The 21,465-nt window shown below is 42.5% G+C and overlaps 3 protein-coding genes and 1 long non-coding RNA gene across 6 annotated transcripts; 1 reads left to right on the forward strand and 3 right to left on the reverse strand.

The window, feature by feature from the left end:
- Nucleotides 1–1,114: 1,114 nt before the first annotated feature.
- On the reverse strand, nucleotides 1,115–2,311 carry LOC311251827 (serine protease FAM111A-like; the record flags this gene model as incomplete). The annotated part of the gene is made up of 1 exon (XM_084344472.1): nucleotides 1,115–2,311. The coding sequence occupies exon 1, from the start codon at nucleotides 2,264–2,266 to the stop codon at nucleotides 1,115–1,117; it is 1,152 nt and encodes a 383-aa protein (XP_084200598.1). The 5' UTR covers nucleotides 2,267–2,311.
- A 3,869-nt stretch (nucleotides 2,312–6,180) lies between these two features.
- rnf175 (ring finger protein 175) lies at nucleotides 6,181–13,893 on the reverse strand. Its single transcript, XM_084344381.1, has 9 exons — nucleotides 13,762–13,893; nucleotides 13,366–13,403; nucleotides 13,084–13,225; nucleotides 11,408–11,562; nucleotides 11,074–11,181; nucleotides 10,067–10,187; nucleotides 9,552–9,685; nucleotides 9,284–9,385; nucleotides 6,181–7,111 (listed from the first exon to the last, which is right to left on the reverse strand). Exons 1-9 carry the CDS (start codon nucleotides 13,780–13,782, stop codon nucleotides 6,991–6,993), a joined length of 942 nt encoding a protein of 313 aa, XP_084200507.1. The 5' UTR covers nucleotides 13,783–13,893; the 3' UTR covers nucleotides 6,181–6,990.
- Nucleotides 13,894–14,482: 589 nt separating this feature from the next.
- LOC311252097 lies at nucleotides 14,483–15,790 on the forward strand. Of its 3 annotated transcripts, XR_014621488.1 has the most exons (4): nucleotides 14,483–14,651; nucleotides 15,022–15,091; nucleotides 15,179–15,333; nucleotides 15,645–15,725. It is a non-coding gene; the product is annotated as an uncharacterized lncRNA (long non-coding RNA). The 3 variants fall into 3 exon arrangements; XR_014621486.1 differs by having other exon boundaries at nucleotides 15,022–15,333; nucleotides 15,708–15,790; XR_014621487.1 differs by having other exon boundaries at nucleotides 15,022–15,333.
- LOC311252096 (uncharacterized protein) lies at nucleotides 15,773–19,253 on the reverse strand. The gene is made up of 10 exons (XM_084344934.1): nucleotides 18,654–19,253; nucleotides 18,265–18,514; nucleotides 17,874–18,150; nucleotides 17,597–17,774; nucleotides 17,429–17,505; nucleotides 17,141–17,321; nucleotides 16,706–16,954; nucleotides 16,434–16,605; nucleotides 16,205–16,347; nucleotides 15,773–15,929 (listed from the first exon to the last, which is right to left on the reverse strand). Exons 2-10 carry the CDS (start codon nucleotides 18,342–18,344, stop codon nucleotides 15,781–15,783), a joined length of 1,506 nt encoding a protein of 501 aa, XP_084201060.1. The 5' UTR covers nucleotides 18,345–18,514; nucleotides 18,654–19,253; the 3' UTR covers nucleotides 15,773–15,780.
- Nucleotides 19,254–21,465: the final 2,212 nt, after the last annotated feature.

The raw sequence follows: 21,465 nt of genomic DNA on the forward strand, positions 1-21,465 counted from the left end.
GAGGTGAGGCAAAACTACAAAAGAAGGAACTGACTGGTGCTGTTAAAACAAAGACATAAACCAAAAGAGGACCAAAATTAAGAGCTAACTATTCTTAAAATAAACCAAATATGAAGGTAAAGCCTCACTATCTAATCCTAACCCACGTGGAAAAGAACAAAACAGTCAAAACAGCACCGCTAAATCTAGTGTGTCTAACATAAAATTACTGACCGTGACAGTGCAGAATCAGTTTTAAAACTGTCTGGCCAAGTCCAGATAGTTTCACTTACTATCTAAACCAAGTTACAAAACAACAGTTAACAGTAGATATTTGTGATAACAGTAGGTCAGCTTCTTAAGTAAGGCTAGAGTACAGGAGCAATGCAATAAAAGCAAGAAAAAACATGTTTATACCAAAATTAGCATATCTAAAATAAAAAATAAAAACGCTAACGGTAAAAACACTATCACGCTTACAACAAGGAAGGCATCAGATCATAGAGTACATCCAGAGGACATTAAACTTAAATCACAAAGTCTCAATAACATTCGGAATAAGACACATTGTTCTATCTGAAGACGATGATGGAAGTTGCTAAGGGAGTGAGACATCTCGCTTCTTTCTCATCTCTGTGCAATACAATGCTCGTGTGGCAGCATGGAGCCGACACTGAGAATTTAACGGTGGTAACTTTCTTAAATATCTTTCACTTCATCGCGCCTGAAAAAGGGGAGAGCCATCAGAGCTGATAACCCCCCCCCCCGACTACTGCAGAGTCATTTGACGCGGGAGTTAATGCTGATTTTATACGTTCACATTGAAGATGAATGCCAGATGTTAGTGGGCATTAGCGGGGGTTTTTTGTCCAGTGTGAAAGCGGTACAAGATTTTTGCTGTGAAAATAAAAACTACACCACCACAGTGGATGATTATATTAACAGTAAACAACAAGCATGCTGGCATCCAGCTCACTGTCCCATAAAATACACTTAAAAACATTTACATTTGCTGTAATCAAATAAAATTACTTTAATAATTTGGTCACTGGGAAAATAACGATTTCATAAGCTAGAAACAACGACCTGCGCAGCTAGATGTGCTTCGACACTCGCCCCAGGACTCTCTGAGTACTTAATCAGTATCCATTGGTTCAGAAGAGTCTGGGAGGTTTCCATCGTCTGCTGGCTCAGCCTTGTCTACCTGTGCTTCAGCCTTGTCTGCCTGTGCTTCAGCCTTGTCTGCCTGTGCTTCAGCCTTGTCTACCTGTGCTTCAGCCTTGTCTACCTGTGCTTCAGCCTTGTCTGCCTGTGCTTCAGCCTTGTCTGCCTGTGCTTCAGATACAGACTTAAGGACTTCTTGTAGGTCTGAGTTTCCCTTTGCTGCCTCCTTAAATGTCTTTAACAACTCTTCATTTCCCTTTGTCTTCAGCATATTCACAAAGTGTTTCAATATAGTACACAGAGGTTGGGCAAACTCTATCACACTTCCTGTCGGTTTTTCAGGATAGACATATCCTCCAGTGTGCAAACCAAAAACTTTGCATCGAGCATCAAACACTGGGCAGCCAGAGGAGCCATGGTACATGAAAGTGTTGTAGGTCGCCACTTTTTGATTCAGTTGATTGATTACGTGGAGAGTGAAAAGAGTGTCTTTGTATGGATGTAAATGATCATTGACAGCCTGCCCCCTCTTCTCCATCTCAATGATACACGTGGGATCCATTTTCTTCACTTCTCCTCTTGGGTGACCGATAAGACAGGCTTCACCATTCGGAGGCATTGGACCAACGTCCTTCAGGAGCCCTGGTGGTATCGTAATGTTCTGTTCTGTTTGGGTTTTTAGGTTGGATACCATCTCAGTGTTGAGCTCAAGTACGGCATAGTCGAGTTCATCCTCTTTGAAGTAGATGTAAGAGTGAGCTAGCTGGAAGCAGCAATAGTTTGTGTATGGCTCAGGATCGTCATAGTTGAAGAGAACAGACACCTCTACGCTCTTCTTCAGTGTTTCTCCTTCAACACAACCTTTAAATAGATGTGCGTTAGTCAAAATGAAGTTGTCAAACAACACAAAGCCTGTGCCCTGACGTACATCCTTAACAATCACTTTGCAGACTGACTCACCCAGTTTTAACAGCTTCTTGACTCTGTGCACTTCACTGAATGACTGTTGGATCTTTCCAAAGTCTTCCTTCCTCAGCTCTACTGCTTTCTGGTAAGAATCATGAGGAAATCTGCTCTGCATCAGTTCTTTCAGAGCTGGAAACTGGTCACGCAGTTTTTTCATTATCTCCTCATTGTCAACATTGCTCTCTCTTTTTTCCACTGCTGCTCTGACACTGATTCCTCTCTGATGTACTACATTTAGGTCTGATGTTGATCTGGTGCGGCGCCTTTTCTGTGGATTATCTGATGCACCTGTGTTTGTCTGCTGTTTGCCTGCTGTTTTATCATTTGCTCTCTTCTTCAGTGGAAGACATATCTTGAATTTTTTCCCATTTAAGTTGTCCACATTGTCTGCAGGTTCAGTGAGGCACTTGGGATTTTCATTGTCAGACAAAGTGAAGTCGCAGTCGGTCACTTGATCACTAAAGCGACCGTCTCTCTGCAGAGCCTCTTCTACTGTCGTCCCCTTCTCCCCATAAACACACAGATACTTGAACTGTTTGACAGCATTATTTTTAAAAAGCTTCTTTTTTCTGGCGTTTGTTCCTCCGACTGTATCAATGTAGAAAACAGAATATTGGTCTCTTGAATGTATTGCTGTAGCAGGTTGGTCTTTAGCTTCTTCGACCGTTTGAGATACACATGATATGATCAGAACCTCATCACGGGTGACACAGGAAGAAGGGAAATGAGTTGCAACAATATATTCATCTCCTTTACCCCGCTGAATGAGAAGGTTTTTCTCTGGACACTTCAGCCTTTTGTATTTCTGTTTTGATTGTATTGCCTCCAGCACTGTGCAAGGTTGATCGCAATTAACAGGGAATTTCTCGCGGTCTTTGGGACTGAATTTCACTATGAATTGATGTAAACATCCGCCCTGCAGGAAATCAGAATGAAGAAATAAGTAAGGTTACACATCCATGAATGTTATAAAAATGCAGCCTTTTTTGCACATGCAGTGTGTCACAGTCCACTCACCGTGGGTTCACCGTAGTTCTCCTCCTTCACTGGCACATGGCTGTATCTACCAGTCTGCAAAATGAGAAAAGTAAAAACATCAAACCTCATTAGGGTTCTAACCCCGAAGGGGTTATTATTATTTGTTTTCTGCCGCTTGAGCTCAAATTCCCGTGAGCTAGAATGGCCCAGAAACTTGAAACTTGGCCCAATGATTGGAAATGATGTGCATCAACTTTTATTAAAATATGAGCCCAGTCGGCCAGATGGTGGCGCTGTAATTAAGGCTTGAAAATGCGTTTTTCAGAAGGCCACACCCCTCACACCGTAAGTCTGATTGACTTGAAATTTGACACACCAGTCCAGCTCAATGTGCTCTACAAAAAAGCCTCTTGGACCATAAAGGTCCGCCTGACTAGATTTTCTGCTAATTTGCATAATGTGAAAAACAGTAAAATTAATAAAACTTTTGAAAGATTGATCCTATCAACACTAAATTTGGTATACAGCCTCTGGGGATGAAAATACAAGTTTCTATTATAAATGAGTTCACAACGGGACTGGAAATCTGCTAACCAAAGCATTTTGAGCTCAACCTATAGGGGGTGCTATAAATGCCACACATGCGCATCTCAAAGACCATTGGACAGGAGTTTCACCAAATTTAGTATGCATGCTCTAGGGCTGACTATTAACTAACATCTTGACTGCCATGTTGATAGGTGAAAGTGGGTGTGGCCTGTTCGTCATTAACCGTCATTGTTTGCATTTTAATAATTTACAGCGAGCCGGAAGGACCTAGAGACGCGAATCTTGGTACGTCGAGTATAGATGACGTCCAAATGCCTCTCAAAACATTTTATCCCAATCAGCCTGATGGGGGCGCTATAACATAGAGTGTAAACTTGGAAAGGCTCTCCCTGCCAAGCCATAAGTGCTATTGACTTGAAATTTTTCATACACATTCATACACGTTATTATAATGTTTCAGTTAACATGTTAGCACTTCCTGTTCCCTCATCTCAAAGTCTTTGAGGCTTTTTAATTGGTTTTCAGTTAAATGTGTGAAATAAGGTGTGTGCTTACCACAGGCTGAAGATAGTTATACGTTTTGTTCTACTTCATAAAATCCATCATTAAATGTCCCACAGTTTAATTATAAACCTCTTCCGTGTGTAAAAAACTGTTAGCGGTTGCTAACAAGTGTCTAAATGTTGTCGGGGACATTAAATGTCCTCACAACGAGACTCATCTACAATATCTACTATATATAGTCCATCTTTACAGGCCTACTTTAGTTACAAACTGTTCTGACTCTGATTTTACAACTTGTACATTGATCAGTTTATAACCCTAACCCATACAGCTTGTCCGGCGTAATCTAAGAATTACTCCAGAAATGTTTTGTGCACTACGAAACTTCACGTGACTGTCCATCAGCATGGAAGGAGGAGATGATGAAAGTGTAATTTTTGGGTGAACTGTTCCTTTAACTTAAACCACCTCAAAAACGTATATAAATAAATATATTTATATTTGAATCAGCTCATGAAGAGAACTCACCTGAGGGCCTGCAGCTCCACCTGGCTGTTGACTCTCCATGGTGATCAAGCTCGTGCTGCCAGGATTGTCCTGATAAAACGATGCATTCACAAAACAAACAGATCAGTTGGACCGGCTGTGGCTGATTCTGCGTTGAAATGTTCCATCAATAAACTGAATTTCCCCGGGTTGTCCTTAAAAACATTCATGGGCGTCCCATTCAGGAATTGCTCTTGAGAATGTTTCCCGTTTATTGTCCCCCCCAACAGTGAAGCAAAATATCCACCCTGCCTAGAGCCATTTCATTCTTGAGAGATCTTGAGATGACTCACCAAGGTGTTAATGATCAGGCTCCACCGAAACCCTCAACGGACGGTTGAAACCAGTGATGTCCTCTGGGCAAATAAGGGCTGCTGTCAACTGTCTACAACAAATATAAAACAATAAAGGTCAAAGTTCCTGACACAGCCCAGAGAAATACGTTCAACAAAGTTTTACTAAAGGACTGTGTGACTTCATTAAAGCATCAGTTTATATATCAGGACTGGGTTAAGATGTTAGAGTTAGACGTTCAGCCAGGATACAACAGAACCTTTTTGGAGAATTTAGAAACCCCAAGAAATTATTCTCTTTTTTTTAATATTAAATCTGTTACATCGCTATTTCTCATCCTTTTTTCTAACCCTAACTTATCACTGTCAATTGATTAGTTTTTTTATGTAGCTTAGATATAGTAATAAAGTAATCATTAAAAAAACAAAAGCATATTCATACTTAATATTTAAAGGAAGAATCTGGGTGTCTTACCTTAACTCTGATCAACTGGCACTGAAAGACGGAGTGCAATGATGTGCCAGCATATTAAGGATGTACAGGTGATTTCCTGGTAGGCTGGGCGTGGTCTTCTCATGTTTCAAATGCATCATGTTAACCCTTTCAACACACCCAAACCCATGACCCAGTGTTGCTAAACAAGTCAAGATCAAATCCCCATTTCAACAGTTAACGTGTCTGAATGTGTTAAGCAGTTGGCACAGTTTGAGTCCTAAGCAGCAGACACCAAAGTGGGAAACAAAGGAGATACAGATCCATTCTGTGATTTCCATTTGTTCTGACGTGATCTAAAACGTTAACTGGTACCATGTATTTTTATGTGTTGCCCCAGGCCTCACTTTACATGAATAGAGAGACAAAGACTTTTCTCACTAATGTTATTGCAACACATTTTGGAAAAGCTCTGTTATTAAAAAAGGGACAAAATTGAAAATGAAAGAGGAAGAAAGGTGTGTTTAAAGATTCCTGGTACCTGACTTACACTCAAGTCTGTTCATGACAAACACCTACTTGCATTCGAAAAAATGTAACCAACCCACAACCACAGCGTACAAAGACAAACATGTCCACTCTGCAAGTGGATGTTGAGTCATTGCCTCAAATACAAAGAAAAAGGAAAATCACGATGAGCTGAGAAATAGAAACAGAAACAGAGACGTTGGGAGCTTGTGCATGAATACATTTTCTGACACACTGATAAAATTTTATAAACATTTAATAAATTAAAAGTCAATAATAGCAGCAGTTGTGACAACAGAGAAATGTCCATTTGACAGAAGAAAGCGATTTTCTTGTAGCTCTAGAGAAAGGATGAGAGCCTCTTAAAGATGGGAACAAACTCCTGTTAGTGACTTTTTAGAGGCTGGTTACCAAACTTTTGTTGGAAGATGACCAATCTCCTTTATTTACAGCCTGTTTCCATTATGGAGGATCGGCTGCAGCTCCAGTTAAACAGACATCCTCAATAAAACCTTTTGTAATAAAACAAAAAAACAACATGAAATGTAAACGGGTCATGTAACACTCTGATCAGCAACATTTAGCTTGTGTTAGTGGCGTCAACAGAAGCAGCAGTGATGCGTGTGCAAACTATAAAACTGTTTAAAAAGGCTTTTTTTATTCACACAGTACAATGTAAAGCAATGATTTATCACAAAAACATGCATGACGGCAACGTTTCCACACGTTCCACAGTAAACTCCTCTCGAGACTTTCTCATGTCATTCGCGTTGAAACGATCCAATACTGGGTCTGTGCTTCAATATTTTTGTCCAAGTCGGCTGCAGTTCAGCATCACAGTGTCCTCTGCACACAGAGACCCAGACCGCCTGGGATCGCTCTGCTGGAGGCCGTGCAAACGTTCAGTCCAACAACATGTACCGAGGAAACAAGACTTCAGAAGCAGCCTGAATCAGCTCCTTGTAGCGCTGACTTTGACACTTCGCTGCCAAATGTTTCTCGCGCCGTTCGCGACTCATGGACGTACCTACAGCAACGTTCCTCAGGGCTCTATTCGAGGCCCAGGGAGAAGATGATCCCGTGGACGATACCGATGATGATGGGCTGCCACGCAACCAGGTATCGGAGCCAATCAAGCAGCTGCCCGTACAGGACATGTGTCTTCTCCCAGCTGGAGGAGACGAAGGAATTAAGGAGAGCACTGAATAAAGAAGACGTGAATTAATGGGTGAAGTCCTGTCGGACCACAGGGGTACAAATTAAACAGGGTGCAGCCTGAGAAGAGTGTATTTTAAAAGAGACGGTGCCAACTTTAAAGAAAGGGAGGGAGAGGAGAGGAAATAAACAAGATGAGAGGAAGGACAGGAAAGATGTAAGGAAAGTAGGGCTGCACAATTAATCAAATTTTAATCACGATCACGATTTTGGCTGCCATGATTAAATTAAGATGATCGTCTCGATATTAACATTTAAAAAGCGGCTCTGTTGCATATCAAATCAAGCACTTTCTCAACCCAATAGTCAGCCAACCACCATGGGGCGAACGAAAGGTTAGGGCCTATTAAGCTGCCTAAATAGCAAGCGAGCGCACCCTGCAGCAGCGGCAGCCTCAAATTATATTCAACTGTAGGCTCGTTCGAGATGAACTTCGCCTCGCCTGGAAGGTGGACAAGACCAGGCGGCAGCAGCAGGGGGTGGTGACAAAAAGCTGCAGTCCAGTCGGACAGTTTCCAGCCGCCGTCAAAGAATATACAGGAAGTCACAGAAATATTTACATCCTGTCAGATCCATCTGTAGGCTACCTGTAGTTTGCACAACACGTTCGGAAAGCTATGGCTGAAGAAATTGCGCATGCGTTCTCGATCGCTGATGAAATTGAAGCAGAAGAGATCCCCCTACTTTTCCACTTTGCACATAAATAACACTGTGTTAATCCTCTTAATGGGCAGATGGGATGTGGTGTGATTTTTACTGTTTAATCTCACAAATGTAACAAATAGAAATACAAACGTTGTACCAATGAATTGATCATACTTCTTAGGTTCACGGTTTTGAGGTCATACAAAGTGGATATTTCTAAAATGATAACTACTTTTCACTGTGGTCTAAATTTGTCAACCATAACTTTTTATTTGTTTAACGATGACACTGTTATGATTGAGGTGAGAATCAGAACGACTGGGCAGATGTCAGCCCTTGGAAGTCATATTTATTGAAGAATTGCCTAATTGCCTAACCGCCCGTAAACACTTCTAAAACTTCTAACTTCCTAAACTCCTTCTCTTTTCAGAGTTGTGTCTGCGCCACAGGGCAACACAGCTAACTTATTCAACCACCTGAAAAAACACCACAAACCCAAATATGATGAATGCATGAAGGCCAAAGCTAACGCTGGTCCACTAAATCCCCGTCCGTGTCCAGCGCCAACCCAGACAACCCAGGCACTTTATGATTGCACTCTGCAATGGCATATTTATTTTTTGCCCTTTGTCTTGGGTACATTTTATTTTATTATTTATGATTTATTATTATTTTAAGTTTCAATTTGAAGCCTTGTTCACATACAGTTTGTTTAAAAAAGAAAGTGCAATAAAAAGATATGTTTTACCTAACATAATGAATAATCGTGATTTCAATATTGATACAATTAATCGTGATTATCTTTTTGGCCATAATCGTGCAGCTCTAAAGGAAAGGTGGGAGGAAAGGAAAGGAAAGCAAAAGAAAGGAAAGGAAAGGAAAGCAAAAGAAAGCAAAGCAAAAGAAAGAAAAGGAAAGGAAAGCAAAAGAAAGGAAAGGAAAGGAAAGGAAAGCAAAAGAAAGCAAAAGAAAGGAAAGCAAAAGAAAGCAAAAGAAAGGAAAGGAAAGGAAAGGAAAGGAAAGGAAAGGAAAGGAAAGCAAAAGAAAGGAAAGGAAAGGAAAGGAAAGGAAAGGACAGGAAAGCAAAGCAAAAGAAAGAAAAGGAAAGGAAAGCAAAAGAAAGCAAAAGAAAGGAAAGCAAAAGAAAGCAAAAGAAAGGAAAGGAAAGGAAAGGAAAGGAAAGGAAAGGAAAAGAAAGGAAAGGAAAGGAAAGGAAAGCAAAAGAAAGGAAAGGAAAGGAAAGGAAAGCAAAAGAGAGTCATCTCATCTATAAACATCTTGTTATCGTATCGTAAAAGACTTCAGGGAGAACTTTAAACTTTTTCAGATTTTTCTGAACATTTGGGGATAATTTAGAGATCATGTTCTCTGAGGATCTTCTTCGTGAAGATTTGGAGATCTCTGAACTTGTGAGCCTTCCTGTCTAATGACGAGTGTGAAGAACAAATCATACTTCTCCATCACTTGGCCAATAAAAGGATACGGGTTGTTCATCATCCTCTTCAAGTCAACCTTCTCGTTGCAGTACGGACACGTCTGCTTCTTACCCACGATGCACCAGCCGCGGATGCAGAACTCGTGGAATCTGAGGCGATGGGGCAAGTTAAGGCAGAAAAACAAATGATACAGTCACAGCCTACCAATGGCTGGCACAGAAACTAAACTTTGACCAAACTAACTTTGACCTTTGACCTCCCTGTGAGGACTCAGCAGCCTTTTCTCCTGCAGGATTTAACGGAGCTTGAGGATACATGTGTCCACAGGAGAGCTGGTAGGTGTCTTCTATAAATCCTTCCTCCTCCACGTCCACCAGGATCCTCTGGCCGCACACCGCGCAGATGTCGTTGGTCAGGCTCCTGCTGGGCATGCCTCCCTTGTTGTAGTACTGGAAAACGCACATGCAAGGCCAACGATTGGTAAATTTAAAACAATAGACATGTCAACAGGCACCATTTAAAATGTGCCGGATTAAACATTAGCAGTTCCTGTATGTGGTGTACGAATGGATGCACAGACAGCTTTCACTGGATTATTTTAAAACTGAAGAAAACCTAAAACTGTGATGTTTGCAAGGCAAGTTCTGCAGTTATAAGGAGCGCCTGTTTTCTGTGAGTCTAACTGAAACTAAAAATGTGTATCACGTCTGTTTGTTCAGATTTGACAGATTTATGTATTCATTCATGAAGTTTACTATCTAACTAGTACTGAAACTGTGACTGTCCACTGATTTTTCAGGAGGAATCCATCTTTTTTAAAGGTGCTTTACCCCGATTGTAGAAGCCATGTAGTCAGAGCAGATTTCAGCAAAGTCTCTGCCCATGACGCCGTAGTAAAGCCCGTAAAACAGCATGATGACACCAACGTCCATCGAGTCCTCTGCCTTGATCCTGGACGGAGAAAGAGAGATCAGCTGTCTCTTCATGAGCAGAAACAATCGATGTGTATCATCTTGCCAATTAACGCCATATAAATTGTGCTTAGCTGAACCGAGACACATTTATATTGACAGGAATGACTTCCACTGAGTGTCCAGACTCCAACAGGCCATTATACTGTACATCCGGCTTTACAGTCTCTTTATTAGGCTTTAAATAAAGAGAGAGGTCTGCTGTTTAGCTGCTGGAGCAGCCAGAGATCTGTTGAAGCGCTGGGATCAAAACATAAAGAGCACATATTAAATATAAAGGTGGCTGTATTGAGGGTTTCCCTGATTTGTGCTTCAGATTGTTTAAGAAATTAAACGATTGGTTGATCGAAAAATTAGCAGTAACTATTTTGATCATCTATTAATCGTTTCGGTCATTTTCAACCAAAACTGGTGGAAAAAGCTAAATATTCTGTCGGTCGAGCTTCTGAAATGAGAGATTTAACTGTTTTTATAATAGTTTAAGTCATTTTTTAGGTAAAAATGTCAAATATTTGCTGGTTCCAGCTTCTTAAACGTGAGGATTTGCTGCTTTTCTTTGTCATTTGTGACAGTAAATGAGGAATCTTTGGGTTTTGAACAAGACGTCACCTTTTATCACAATTTGGACATTTTAAAGATTAAACAACTGCAAAAAATCAGCAGAATAATCGGTAATAAAAAATTACCGTTAGGTCAAAAAATATGTCAAAACGTTATGTGAATTTGTTATTTTCGCATGTGAAAAGGTAAATTTCATAAATGACATTTTCACGAGGGCTGTGACAACCAAAAATGACACCGCGACAGTTGTTCAGTTTGGGCTTTAAAAGACACTTCTGATCTACTGACTGTGAGCGGTGACTCACCTGAAGAAGACGTTGAAGCCGAACATGGTGAACATGATGGCCAGGTAGCCCAGGACGCCCACCGCATAGCTCAGCTTGTAGATTAACAGGAACCACTTGTACACCATCCTGAGAAACACAGACACCACTAATAAATCAATCACTGACAGCACATCTTCATATAATCGTCGAATGATTCCTGGCGACTATCAAACAGCATTTTTTGCTTGAGATGCTCATTCCTTATATCGGTTGTGTATAAATGTTGTCCCATGTCTTCTTCACCTTTTTAAAAACAAACTGAAATGAAAACACAGCCCAGCGATGAATGTCAGGACGTCTGTCCTCGTCTCACCTCGGCGTCCTGCAGGACAGCGGCTTGCGGGTGGCTCTGAAGATGACGTAGCTGGTGACGACGGAGAACATGCCCCACATGGACAGAAACCTCCACCAGTAGAGTTTGATGGTGAAGTAAAGAGGAACCACCCACATCTGGATGAGAGTCACCAGCTGAGGAGGAGAGCGACACTTCATTACACTTACTTGCTATCAAACTGTGTAAGAACTGATTCTCCTGCTGCTTTAGCCTGACCCGTCTTCCCCTCTTGTTCCTGGAGATTTCCGGTCTAAATGGATTGAACACACTGTGAAACCTTCTGATGCAGACTTGTTAAAAACCCAAGTAGGACTATTTTACACGTTAGTTCATCAGTCATGGTTACAACTCCTGAGGCGCTGACAAAGAGGAGCTTTGTCACATCTGAGCGAACAACGCCGCTGATGTCGTCAGATTTATGTCACAGTCTGGAGACTATGAATTTTTAGCAGAAAGCTGGTTATAAACTGAAGGACTGGAGTTTATAAGATGGGATATTTACTGGGCAGGAGGAAGGAATTTAAAGAATGTGTGAAACCAAACAGATATGTTGGATCCACCAGGGGAACAGTTCACTCAAAACTGATGGAAAGTCAGGTGAAGTGTCGTAGTCCACGAAACATCCTGGAGATAAACAACTGAAGCTGGAGACTTGAAAACAACCAGAAATGTTTTGTGGACTACGAGACTTCACCTGACTTTCTATCAGAACATGCAGGAGGAGATGATGACTCCATAAATCTGCTTAGAAATCCTTAAAAAAAAGACAGTCCATACATGTTCAGAACTTGCCTTGGAAACATCACGTTTTTAAGTTTTCTTCAGTATCAAAGTTATCCAGTGATAGTTATCTGTACATCCACTGGTACACTGCAAACAGGAAGTGCTTATAGCTAATTCGGCAAAGTTTAAATGGAGTTTTTTCTTGTTTTTATCCATTTTAAATCAAATCTCCAGCTACTTCAGTTGTTTAGCAGAATGCTGCAACTCTGTTTTACTGTGAAGCTCCAGAAATGTTCTGTGGACTACGAGACTTCACCTGACTTTATATCATCAGGAGGAGACGATGGCTGAGCCTGACTTTATATCATCAGGAGGAGACGATGACTGAGCCTGACTTTATATCATCAGGAGGAGATGATGGCTGAGCCTGACTTTATATCATCAGGAGGAGACGATGACTGAGCCTGACTTTATATCATCAGGAGGAGACGATGACTGAGCCTGACTTTATATCATCAGGAGGAGACGATGGCTGAGCCTGACTTTCTATCATCAGGAGGAGACGATGGCTGAGCCTGACTTTATATCATCAGGAGGAGATGATGACTGATCCTGACTTTATATCATCAGGAGACGATGACTGAGCCTGACTTTATATCATCAGGAGGAGACGATGACTGAGCCTGACTTTATATCATCAGGAGGAGATGATGGCTGAGCCTGACTTTATATCATCAGGAGGAGACGATGACTGAGCCTGACTTTATATCATCAGGAGGAGATGATGACTGAGCCTGACTTTCTATCATCAGGAGGAGATGATGGCTGAGTTCTCCTCCTTTAGATGAACTTTCTCATAAACATCGCAAAGGGTAGATGATGTGTGTCTCATGTCTTCGTATGTCCCTCCTCGTCTTACGGTCACCACTCACATTGTAGGACCGGTGGTGCCGCTGCTTCCACTGGACCAGGACTATCTGAGCCACCACCAGCGTGGCGATGAGGATCAGCACCATCTCTGCATGCATGGCCTCGTGACCCGGGTGCTTGGCGTGCAGACGCTCATGCTGCACCCTGACAAGAGGGGAGAAATAAGCCTTGTGAGGAGAGGGTGGAGGCAGAGGGGCTGATGCATGGAGAGGAAAAATGCAGAATTTCAATATATGATCAGTGGTGATAATGAACATCACCGGACAGAAACAGGCTGTGCTCACTTCCAGTTTTCTCTGTGTGTCATCTTCAGCAGGTCGTCCTGTAACAGAGACAGAGACAGAAATAGCAGCTGGGAGTCTCTCTGGACGCTTTTATGTAGGTTAACACAACTTCCCACGCTTGTTAACACGAAACGTTCAGTCAGGGTGAAGTAAATACAATAAGACGTGATATATGCTGAAGAAAAAAGGCGTTTCTTGTGTGTCTGTGCTGCCACGTCCCAGCAGCTGCAGCCTGGGAGCTGACAGCTCGCTCACAGCTGACCTGGACCAGGCGGCTAGCTAGGAGGACGTTAGCTACCGTTAACCACCGGTCCTGCCTGTTTTTTTCGTTAAAAGAGTCGTAAATTAGGACTAACAGCGTGCGAACAGCTGCGGTAATAACCCGGGTTCACTTACCTGGGGGTGCACGCCCGCCATTCTTTGTTTTTTAGCCTCTCCCGCTGCAGGCTAGCCGGCGAAGAGCAGCTCCGTTAGCTCTGATGTGACGGCAGCGTCCCCACTGCGCCGACGTGCCGCGTGTATGGGAGGCCAACAGGGCCAAAACATTACGTGATGTCAATGGCTCATTTTGACCCCATCACTGTTTAAAAGCATGTTTAAAAAAAAAATGTCAGCAGAATAATGACCAAATAAGTAGTAAGAGTCATGTGGAAGATATATGTTGTGATATGTTTTCAATATACTATAGGTTAAAATCAGAGTGTAGTGAATTTCATTGACTTATTCTTCTTCTGCAAACATCTTGAGTTTTATGATACATCGCCTGATAGATTCCTGCAGGAATGAGTCCTAAAACCCAGAAATAAGTTGCATTTTTTAACCTCCATTTGCCTCATCGTGAAGTCGGTGGGTATTTTGAATGTGTTTTCAGTTAAAGGTCCCATATTATAAAGCTTTTTCAACAACTTAGCATATATCTATGAGTTCCAGAAAACATGTTTTTGAAGTTGCTTGCTGGAAATATCTTTTATAAATATCTCTGTTTCAGTCCCTTTCACAATGTGCTGTTTCTGTCTATGCAAATGAGCTGCTGCTGCTCATTACATATAAATGAGCTGCTGCTCCTTTGCCCACGCCCCACTCGTAAACAGTTACCATGGTGACGGGGAGAGTGTCGGTAGGCTCTCACGTAGCACTACAGCCACCATGTGAAAGTAGCGGACATGGCAGCAATGAACAGCCTTAGCTCTTCGGTACTTCAACCATACATGTTCGAACCTGAATCGTTCCTGAAGATGGAGGGGAGGCTCCCGCAGAACCTCAGAACAGCAGGATGCTTCTGAATGGTCAGTCAAAAAATGCCTTTCTATTTTTTTTGGGAACTTAGCTAGCGTCCATCTCTGGAAGCTATGCAATTATATAGTAAGCCTACACTACAGTTATAAGTAAACTATATTTTGCTTCTTCTTCACAAAATGTGAAGTTATGTCTTGCAAGTTTCAAGATACCAAATTGTCATCCAGATGTGTTGTGTTGTAAACTTGAGAAAGCCTAGCTTAGCACTACGAGCCATTCACCTCAGGCTGAGAAAAAGTACTAGCTAGCTAGAGCACGCTCGTTCAAATCTAAAACGTGGATGCCATTATTGGTAACAAATACTGGTATACCAGGTTTCTATGCATGCATGAATCATCATTTTTTTATTTGTTTGTTTAGGTGCACATGTGGAAACTGTTTAACAATGCCGTCAGAGCCTGAGATCATATGCTGCCAGGAGGTGGCACAGGTAACATTATCTTTACCGTCACTTGTGTTTGCAATGTATGATTGCAGATAACATGCCACTGCAGATACTTTCCTTATGCTATAACAGGTTACAAGTCGGCTGCAGCAGCTGGATGAAAGGCCTCCATGCATGATAGACCATCCAGGTCTAGAACCTGTCTGACTAAATGAGTTCTCGCTGCAGAACGTATGCAACATTTTCAGGGCTGACTAAGGTCCTTTACAGCTACGGGGGACAGAGCAGTGAGTTTTATCTGTAATAACCTTCTTAACTTCACTGTTCATACACCATAATAAACTAAATATAGTCAGTCAATGCCAACAATTCAGATCATATTTTTTCTTGAACATATAGCCAAGTATTTCCTAAGCAAATACTGTATATTACACATGAATTCACATGAAACATGTTACAGATATAATAAACATTTATTGACTGCAGTCATTGTACATAGAAATACAGTATAAGAAGGATTCACTGAATCCAAATTGGAAAAATGTGAACACTGTTGACATTATAGAACCTGTTGACAAACAATGTTCAATCTTCTCAGTCGTTACAGGGCTTCCTTGGGCGGAAGGTATGGGTAGTGATCCCATCATGTATTGTACTTCAGATATGTCGGGAGTGTCCTGATGCCCAGGGAAGATACGGAGGCTTCGAACCCCCCTTTGTTTGAATCTTGAGACCTAGCTGGCGATGACCTCCTCCTTGTCTGGTTGCTCATATTGTGACGACAGGTCCGGTGGGATGTTTATCTTCAGAATCTCAGCTCTGTACGATGACGGGTCGACAAAGACCTTCTCCATGATCATGTCCATCAAATCATCAACATACCCTGTGCAAAACACACACACACACACACACACACACACACACACACACACACACAAACAAGACAGAAACAAAAACAAACGTGAATCACTAGTATAATTTACTACATTATTCAACAGCTGTTCATATATTGACATTTTGCACTTTGAATTTTGTAGTTTCTCGGGTATTGAAGTTGGTGTTTTTTTGTTTATTGTGTTGACTGTACTGTTGCAGTACTTTGTGTCGTGTACAATATAAATGTTTATTTTTTGAGTGGAAAAATAAATGAACACTTACGGAACGACGCCTCAGTCTTCACTGGCTTGGCTCCGCACTCCCCCTTCCTGGATTTTGACAGTTTGACAAGAGGATACCCTGATGATGTGGTGGCTTGTCCTCTATCAGCATTCTCATTGTGATGCAGTGCGGCCAGGTATAGTCTTGGACAGTCAAAAGAAAATCAAACATGAACACAACTGCAAGAAACGGACAAATGTTCTCAACAAGTAATCACAGTTTAATTTACCTGCACAGCATTCCCAGATATGGAAAGGCCACGTTTTTTGGAGCGAACCGCAGGCTGACGCTATGGAACGCCTTCAGAGAGGACGTCTGGTGGTGGGGACTGAGTTTGGCTATGTCCTCCAGGACTGTCTTTTTGGTCAGCTCCTTCTCCAGGTGGTAGAAAGCAGGAGTCGCTGAAAGACAAAAACATTATATATTACATCATATCATATTATTGGTAATGAGCGTAATTGCAGCTAATCAATAAAACCAAACCAGTTGAATGAGACAAACCTGCTGAGAGCCATTTACTCTTGTCCCTTGTTCTGTGAATTGTATGGAGGCATTTTGGGAAGATGGGGTCCTCGTGTGTATGAATATCCTGAACATGGTTCAGGAGGGAGGTCCATTTAGCCACTCTCTCTGGCCCCGTTGTCGATGATGCAGCTGTCCAATAGACGTGGTTTCTGATGGCTGGCATCCACCCCTTTACTTTTTGGCAGTCCTTTTTCTTGCAAATTTTATCTAGTTTCTTTGAAATTCCTACAAATCAGAATAAATATTTGTATCAAAAAAAGTTAACCCAATATGAATGTGTTGTCATGGAGCTGTATGTGTAGACTCGTCAGGTTTAGGCCTACAAGCTGCTTTCTGTACGTAAAAAAGCCCTCCAATACATTCAGCAAATATTTATGCAATTTCCCTCACTTGTAACACAAGGAAATATACCTTTCTCCACGTGCCAGACGTCGTAGAACTGTGAGATGTTCTTCTTCCTCAGGAGTTTCTGTATTTGTGGGTGGCGGTCGGTAACGACGCAATCGGGGGTTACACCACATGCACCCAACAATGCCAGGCTCCTCTTCAGGCCCTCTTTCTCCATGTGTGAGCTTCCACCAACCACATTGCTCTGTCAAAAAAAAAAATCACAAGTATAGATCCATATTTAAAATGTGTGTCATGGCAAAATTTTAAACAAGAAAAAGAAAACAGTAAAATTTCATTCGTCCTGCCCACCTGAACCAACTGGAGATCGACAACAGTGTTGGTGTTGAGGTCCATCATGGTATAGCTACCATATTTTGCACAGCGCCCTGTGAAAACATGGCCACAATCTTGTATTGAAGTCTGTGGTATGTGTTTACAATCAAACATATCCTACTCATAGCATTTCCAAAAATATACCTGCAGAGTCAGCCCTCATGTCGCCACCGAGTACGACTTTGTTTTCTTCGCTGAGCTGCTGCAGCATCACCTCCTGCGAATGTTTCCACGTGTGTACAACAGCTGGTTCGATAAACGTTCTGGCATGTCGACGGAATGTGTCACACAGAAAAATCTGCAGACGCATCGCCTTGAACACCTGATGGTAGACAAAAACAGCAACAGGTTTGATAATATTGAACATTATATGCCATATTCAACAATGAATGGAGCTATTCTTTACTCATTCTTCATTTACCCGTTGAAGTTTGAAGAACGAGGCTCCAGTGATGTACACTGCTGCAGAAAGCTGTACGTTCCCAGCTGGTGTATTACCCAGAAGAGGCTGGCTTTTCCAACTTCGGGAGTACTCACAATGGTTGCACAGCTGTTCCACTGACACAAACGTCCCAAGCCTTTTGGTTTTTACGGTGCATACACGCTTGCACACAGGGCACACCTCAAACAGCTCCATCAGACAGGTCTCGTACACTATGTACTTTCTTATCTCCTGTGTGGAGGTGGATGCAGCATCTCTGAAAAGTGAAAAGTAAAATGTAGCAGGACTGCTGAAATACACACCACCCGTTTCAGGAAACAAACTGAAAACCGATTATATACATTTACAGAAAGATATTTCTGTAACTCACGACTTGACCGTTGACTCTGCCACAGCTGTGACCGAGTCTTCAGGGTCATAGGTTGTATCCAGCCCTTGAGAAGCCGTCATTGAGCTGCCCTCGAGAGACTCCTCTTCCTCTTCCTCTTCCTCCTCCTCCTCCTCCAGGCGAGGTCTCTTAGACGGTCGCTTTATGGGTGCTGAGCTTAGAAAAGGCAGTGGGGCTATGATGGGATCAGTGGACGTGCCAAAATCCTTGCCGGACACAGTAGCCTGGACAGCTGTAACAAAAGTATATTTTTTTATGATAACAGGGCTTTCTTAGGAGTAAAACATGACAGCACTGTTACAGTATAAGGCTGCAACAGCTCAGTGTTACACTTGATCAAAAGCAATTTGCAATCTAAAAACACTACAAACCTTTACTTCTGTAATGTGAATGAAGAGTCCTAGGAGAGAGTTGTGTGCCAACACTGCGTCCTTGAGGTGGCTCTGTCTGGCAGCCGATATCCCTTGTAGTGCTGACCGGTAACTGTAATAATGTAGTGGCCTATAAAAAAAAAAAAGAGAAGTGACAGAACAGTTGGATTGGAGTGTAAATTGTGCTGTGATGTAGCAGTCGACCATACACTAGCTTTGACCTGGGCTATGCTCACATATTCCAGTTTAGAAAACATTTCCAAATGCATTATTTCACAAATTCCCGAAACTTAGGCTGTGTCTTAATTCAGGGGCTGCAGCCTTCAATGACCTAGCCTTTGTCGTCCACGAGGGCCAGGTCCTTTGGACAGGTCTTTGAACGCCTCCTCCACCGTTGTTAAATGGGACGGTCTAGCCTCCGGAGTATTTCCTGGTTGTGTCGCCAGGTGTTCATGCATTAAAGTCTGTTTTGGTTCAAATCTATCAGACGGGTGTGTACAATGTGTCAAATCTAGATTGAATTATCAACATTACAAAATAAACATTAACCCATTGGTGAATAACAACTTTATTTACCAAAGCATCACCAGCGTCACGAAACATCTGAAGGTTTTATAGTCTAAGTTTAACATATCCAGCGTTGGATGCTCAAATGAGTAAAAAACGAGTATAAACCCGTTACTTAAATTTGAATGTCATGTCTGCGCCACTTGATGTCGCCATTTTCTCTCGCTTCCTCTTCTGTTTCAGGACTGAGCAGCGGTGCGCAAAGGATCTTGGGATATGGGAGGCCGCGAAAGATAGTACCGGTGCGTCCTCCGAAAAGAGGGAAGGGCAGGCTGCATTTGAAGGAACCTTTGAATTTGTACTATACTGCCAAGTATAGTATGCAGTTTCGAATATTTCCAGTATGCATCAGACCAGTCTACTCTGCCTACTGTTTCCCACAATGCAATGCGCTGGAGCCGGGGTCATGACGTCCTCGTCACGTACTCCGCAGCCGTACAGCGTTTATGTTTGTTCTAGGGTTGTCAAAAGTATCGAATTTCAAAAAAGTATCGATACTTAAATGTTGTATCCGGATACGATACTCATTTTGTTGTTGTGTTATTTTCTCTGTTAAAGTCCCAGAATGAAGCAGAGAAAAGTCGACCTGCAACCAAACAGCCGCACACACAGCCGACTCCACCATCTGTGTTTGACCAACAACGAAAATATGATGCCAAGTCCCCAGAATATTTAACGTGTGGTTCTGTTAATTGTTACATGTTGTAACAGAGGTTATTTTTTGCATTTTTCTCGTTAATAAAAGTATTTCTTTTAAATTTTGGGGTCTTTTTTTTTATCCTTGTGGTATCGAAAATGGTATCGAGTATTGAATATTTTCCTGAGTATCAGTATCGAGTTGAAAATTTTAGTATCGTGACAGCCCTAGTTTGTTCACACAACATAAGTACAGTCACAGGCTGCTGACTGTTGTGAAAAGTACTCAGTTAATTAAAACTTTTTTAAAAATTAATATTTGGTGATGTCTGGACATACAGAGCTCCAGAGACAGCTGTACTGTATACTGTCCACCACAGACATGAAGCTTCCCTCTAGCGTTAAGATAACTGGCCTGCTGTCTCCCCCGGGACGACGACGCATGTTGGCCGGCCGAACACCTCTGGAGACGGGCTGCTGCCTCTGAGACGAGCCGCTCCTTCTGGAGCTTCACTCACTCCGAAAACATCGAGGCAAATTACTAAACAGCCGTCATCTGATTAAACTAACCGCACACTGGGGATCTGAACGGTTACTTTCTACATGAAAACATATTAAAACTTAATAAAGTGACATATTAACAGCGCTACAGCGGGAAATAAAACTGCTTCGCGCCTGTTTTACAACTACCGCTGCCGGTCGCCACGAAATGCATTCTGGGAAACTTGCATACTGCATACTGCGGTGTGAACAGCGTCGGTCCGCTGAAGTAGCACGCTGAATCCCACGTTCAGTACGCAGTACAGTGTATACTAACGCAGTATGTAGTAGGCAGTACAGTAGTACGTGGTTTCGAAAAACGGCCTGGGTCTCTAGTTTTGCATTTGGAGACCGTGCTGATCGCTAACTACAAGCTAGCCTTTAGCCTTAGCTTGGAAGCTAGCGTTAGCGTTAGCTTGGAAGCTAGCGGTTAGCTGCTAGCCTCACCTTCTCAATGGCCAACACACGGAAACACACAGCTAATCATGTGTGTACTTACATTTCCCTCGTCTGCAGGTGGTCCACGCAGAGTTGGAACTGCCCCACCGGTTAGAAGAAGTCTCTCGACGAATCCTGTCTTGTACTCGCCGAGGTTGGCGAAACACTCGGCCTCGAAGTGGTTTGAACACACAAACAGCTTTTTGCAAACTGCAGCCGGGACGTTGCCCTCAAAAATGAAGTCAAGCCACGCCGCTCTTTTGTCCCCCGCGGCCGGGACACGGTGCAGCGTTTTGTTCTCGTCTTTGCAGCCGACAACAGAGCACTTCTCGTTGCGCTTCGACATGGTGCTTTGGAGGGCGTGATGGCGGATCTCCAAGGTGGTAATGCTGAACCTGGTGGGTGGAGACACTGTGTGGGTGGGAACATTCAAATGATCGGTCAATGGCGTCGGTGACCGAAGCCCAATTTGACCCGCTCATCTGGAAACTGCAGGCGAGACACCGTCAGACATCTGTGTCTCACTCAAAAAGGCACAGATGGTCTTTTAAAAAAGTTTTTATGTGTGTGGCAGCACCATAGACCCAAAATCCCAGAAAAAGTGAGTCATAATATGGGACCTTTACATGTC

Source organism: Pagrus pagrus, assembly GCF_965226575.1.
Source record: "Pagrus pagrus genome assembly, chromosome: 22".
Classification (NCBI taxonomy): Eukaryota; Metazoa; Chordata; class Actinopteri; order Spariformes; family Sparidae; genus Pagrus; species Pagrus pagrus.

Bases quoted from the DNA above. Each gene is read 5' to 3' on its own strand.
- rnf175 (XM_084344381.1), bottom strand. From the start codon at position 13,782: ATGGCGGGCGTGCACCCCCAG. The intron at 11,563-13,083 runs GTGAGTGGTGAC...TCTCCTCCTCAG, and splicing joins GGCACCACCGGTCCTACAAT to CTGGTGACTCTCATCCAGAT. The intron at 7,112-9,283 runs GTATCCTTTTAT...CGTCTCCTCCAG, and splicing joins AAGAGGATGATGAACAACCC to CTGGGAGAAGACACATGTCC.
- LOC311252096 (XM_084344934.1), bottom strand. From the start codon at position 18,344: ATGACGGCTTCTCAAGGGCTGGATACAACCTATGACCCTGAAGACTCG. The intron at 17,775-17,873 runs GTAAATGAAGAA...GTCTACCATCAG, and splicing joins CGTTCTTCAAACTTCAACGG to GTGTTCAAGGCGATGCGTCT. The intron at 17,322-17,428 runs GTGGGCAGGACG...TTTTTTTGACAG, and splicing joins TCGATCTCCAGTTGGTTCAG to AGCAATGTGGTTGGTGGAAG.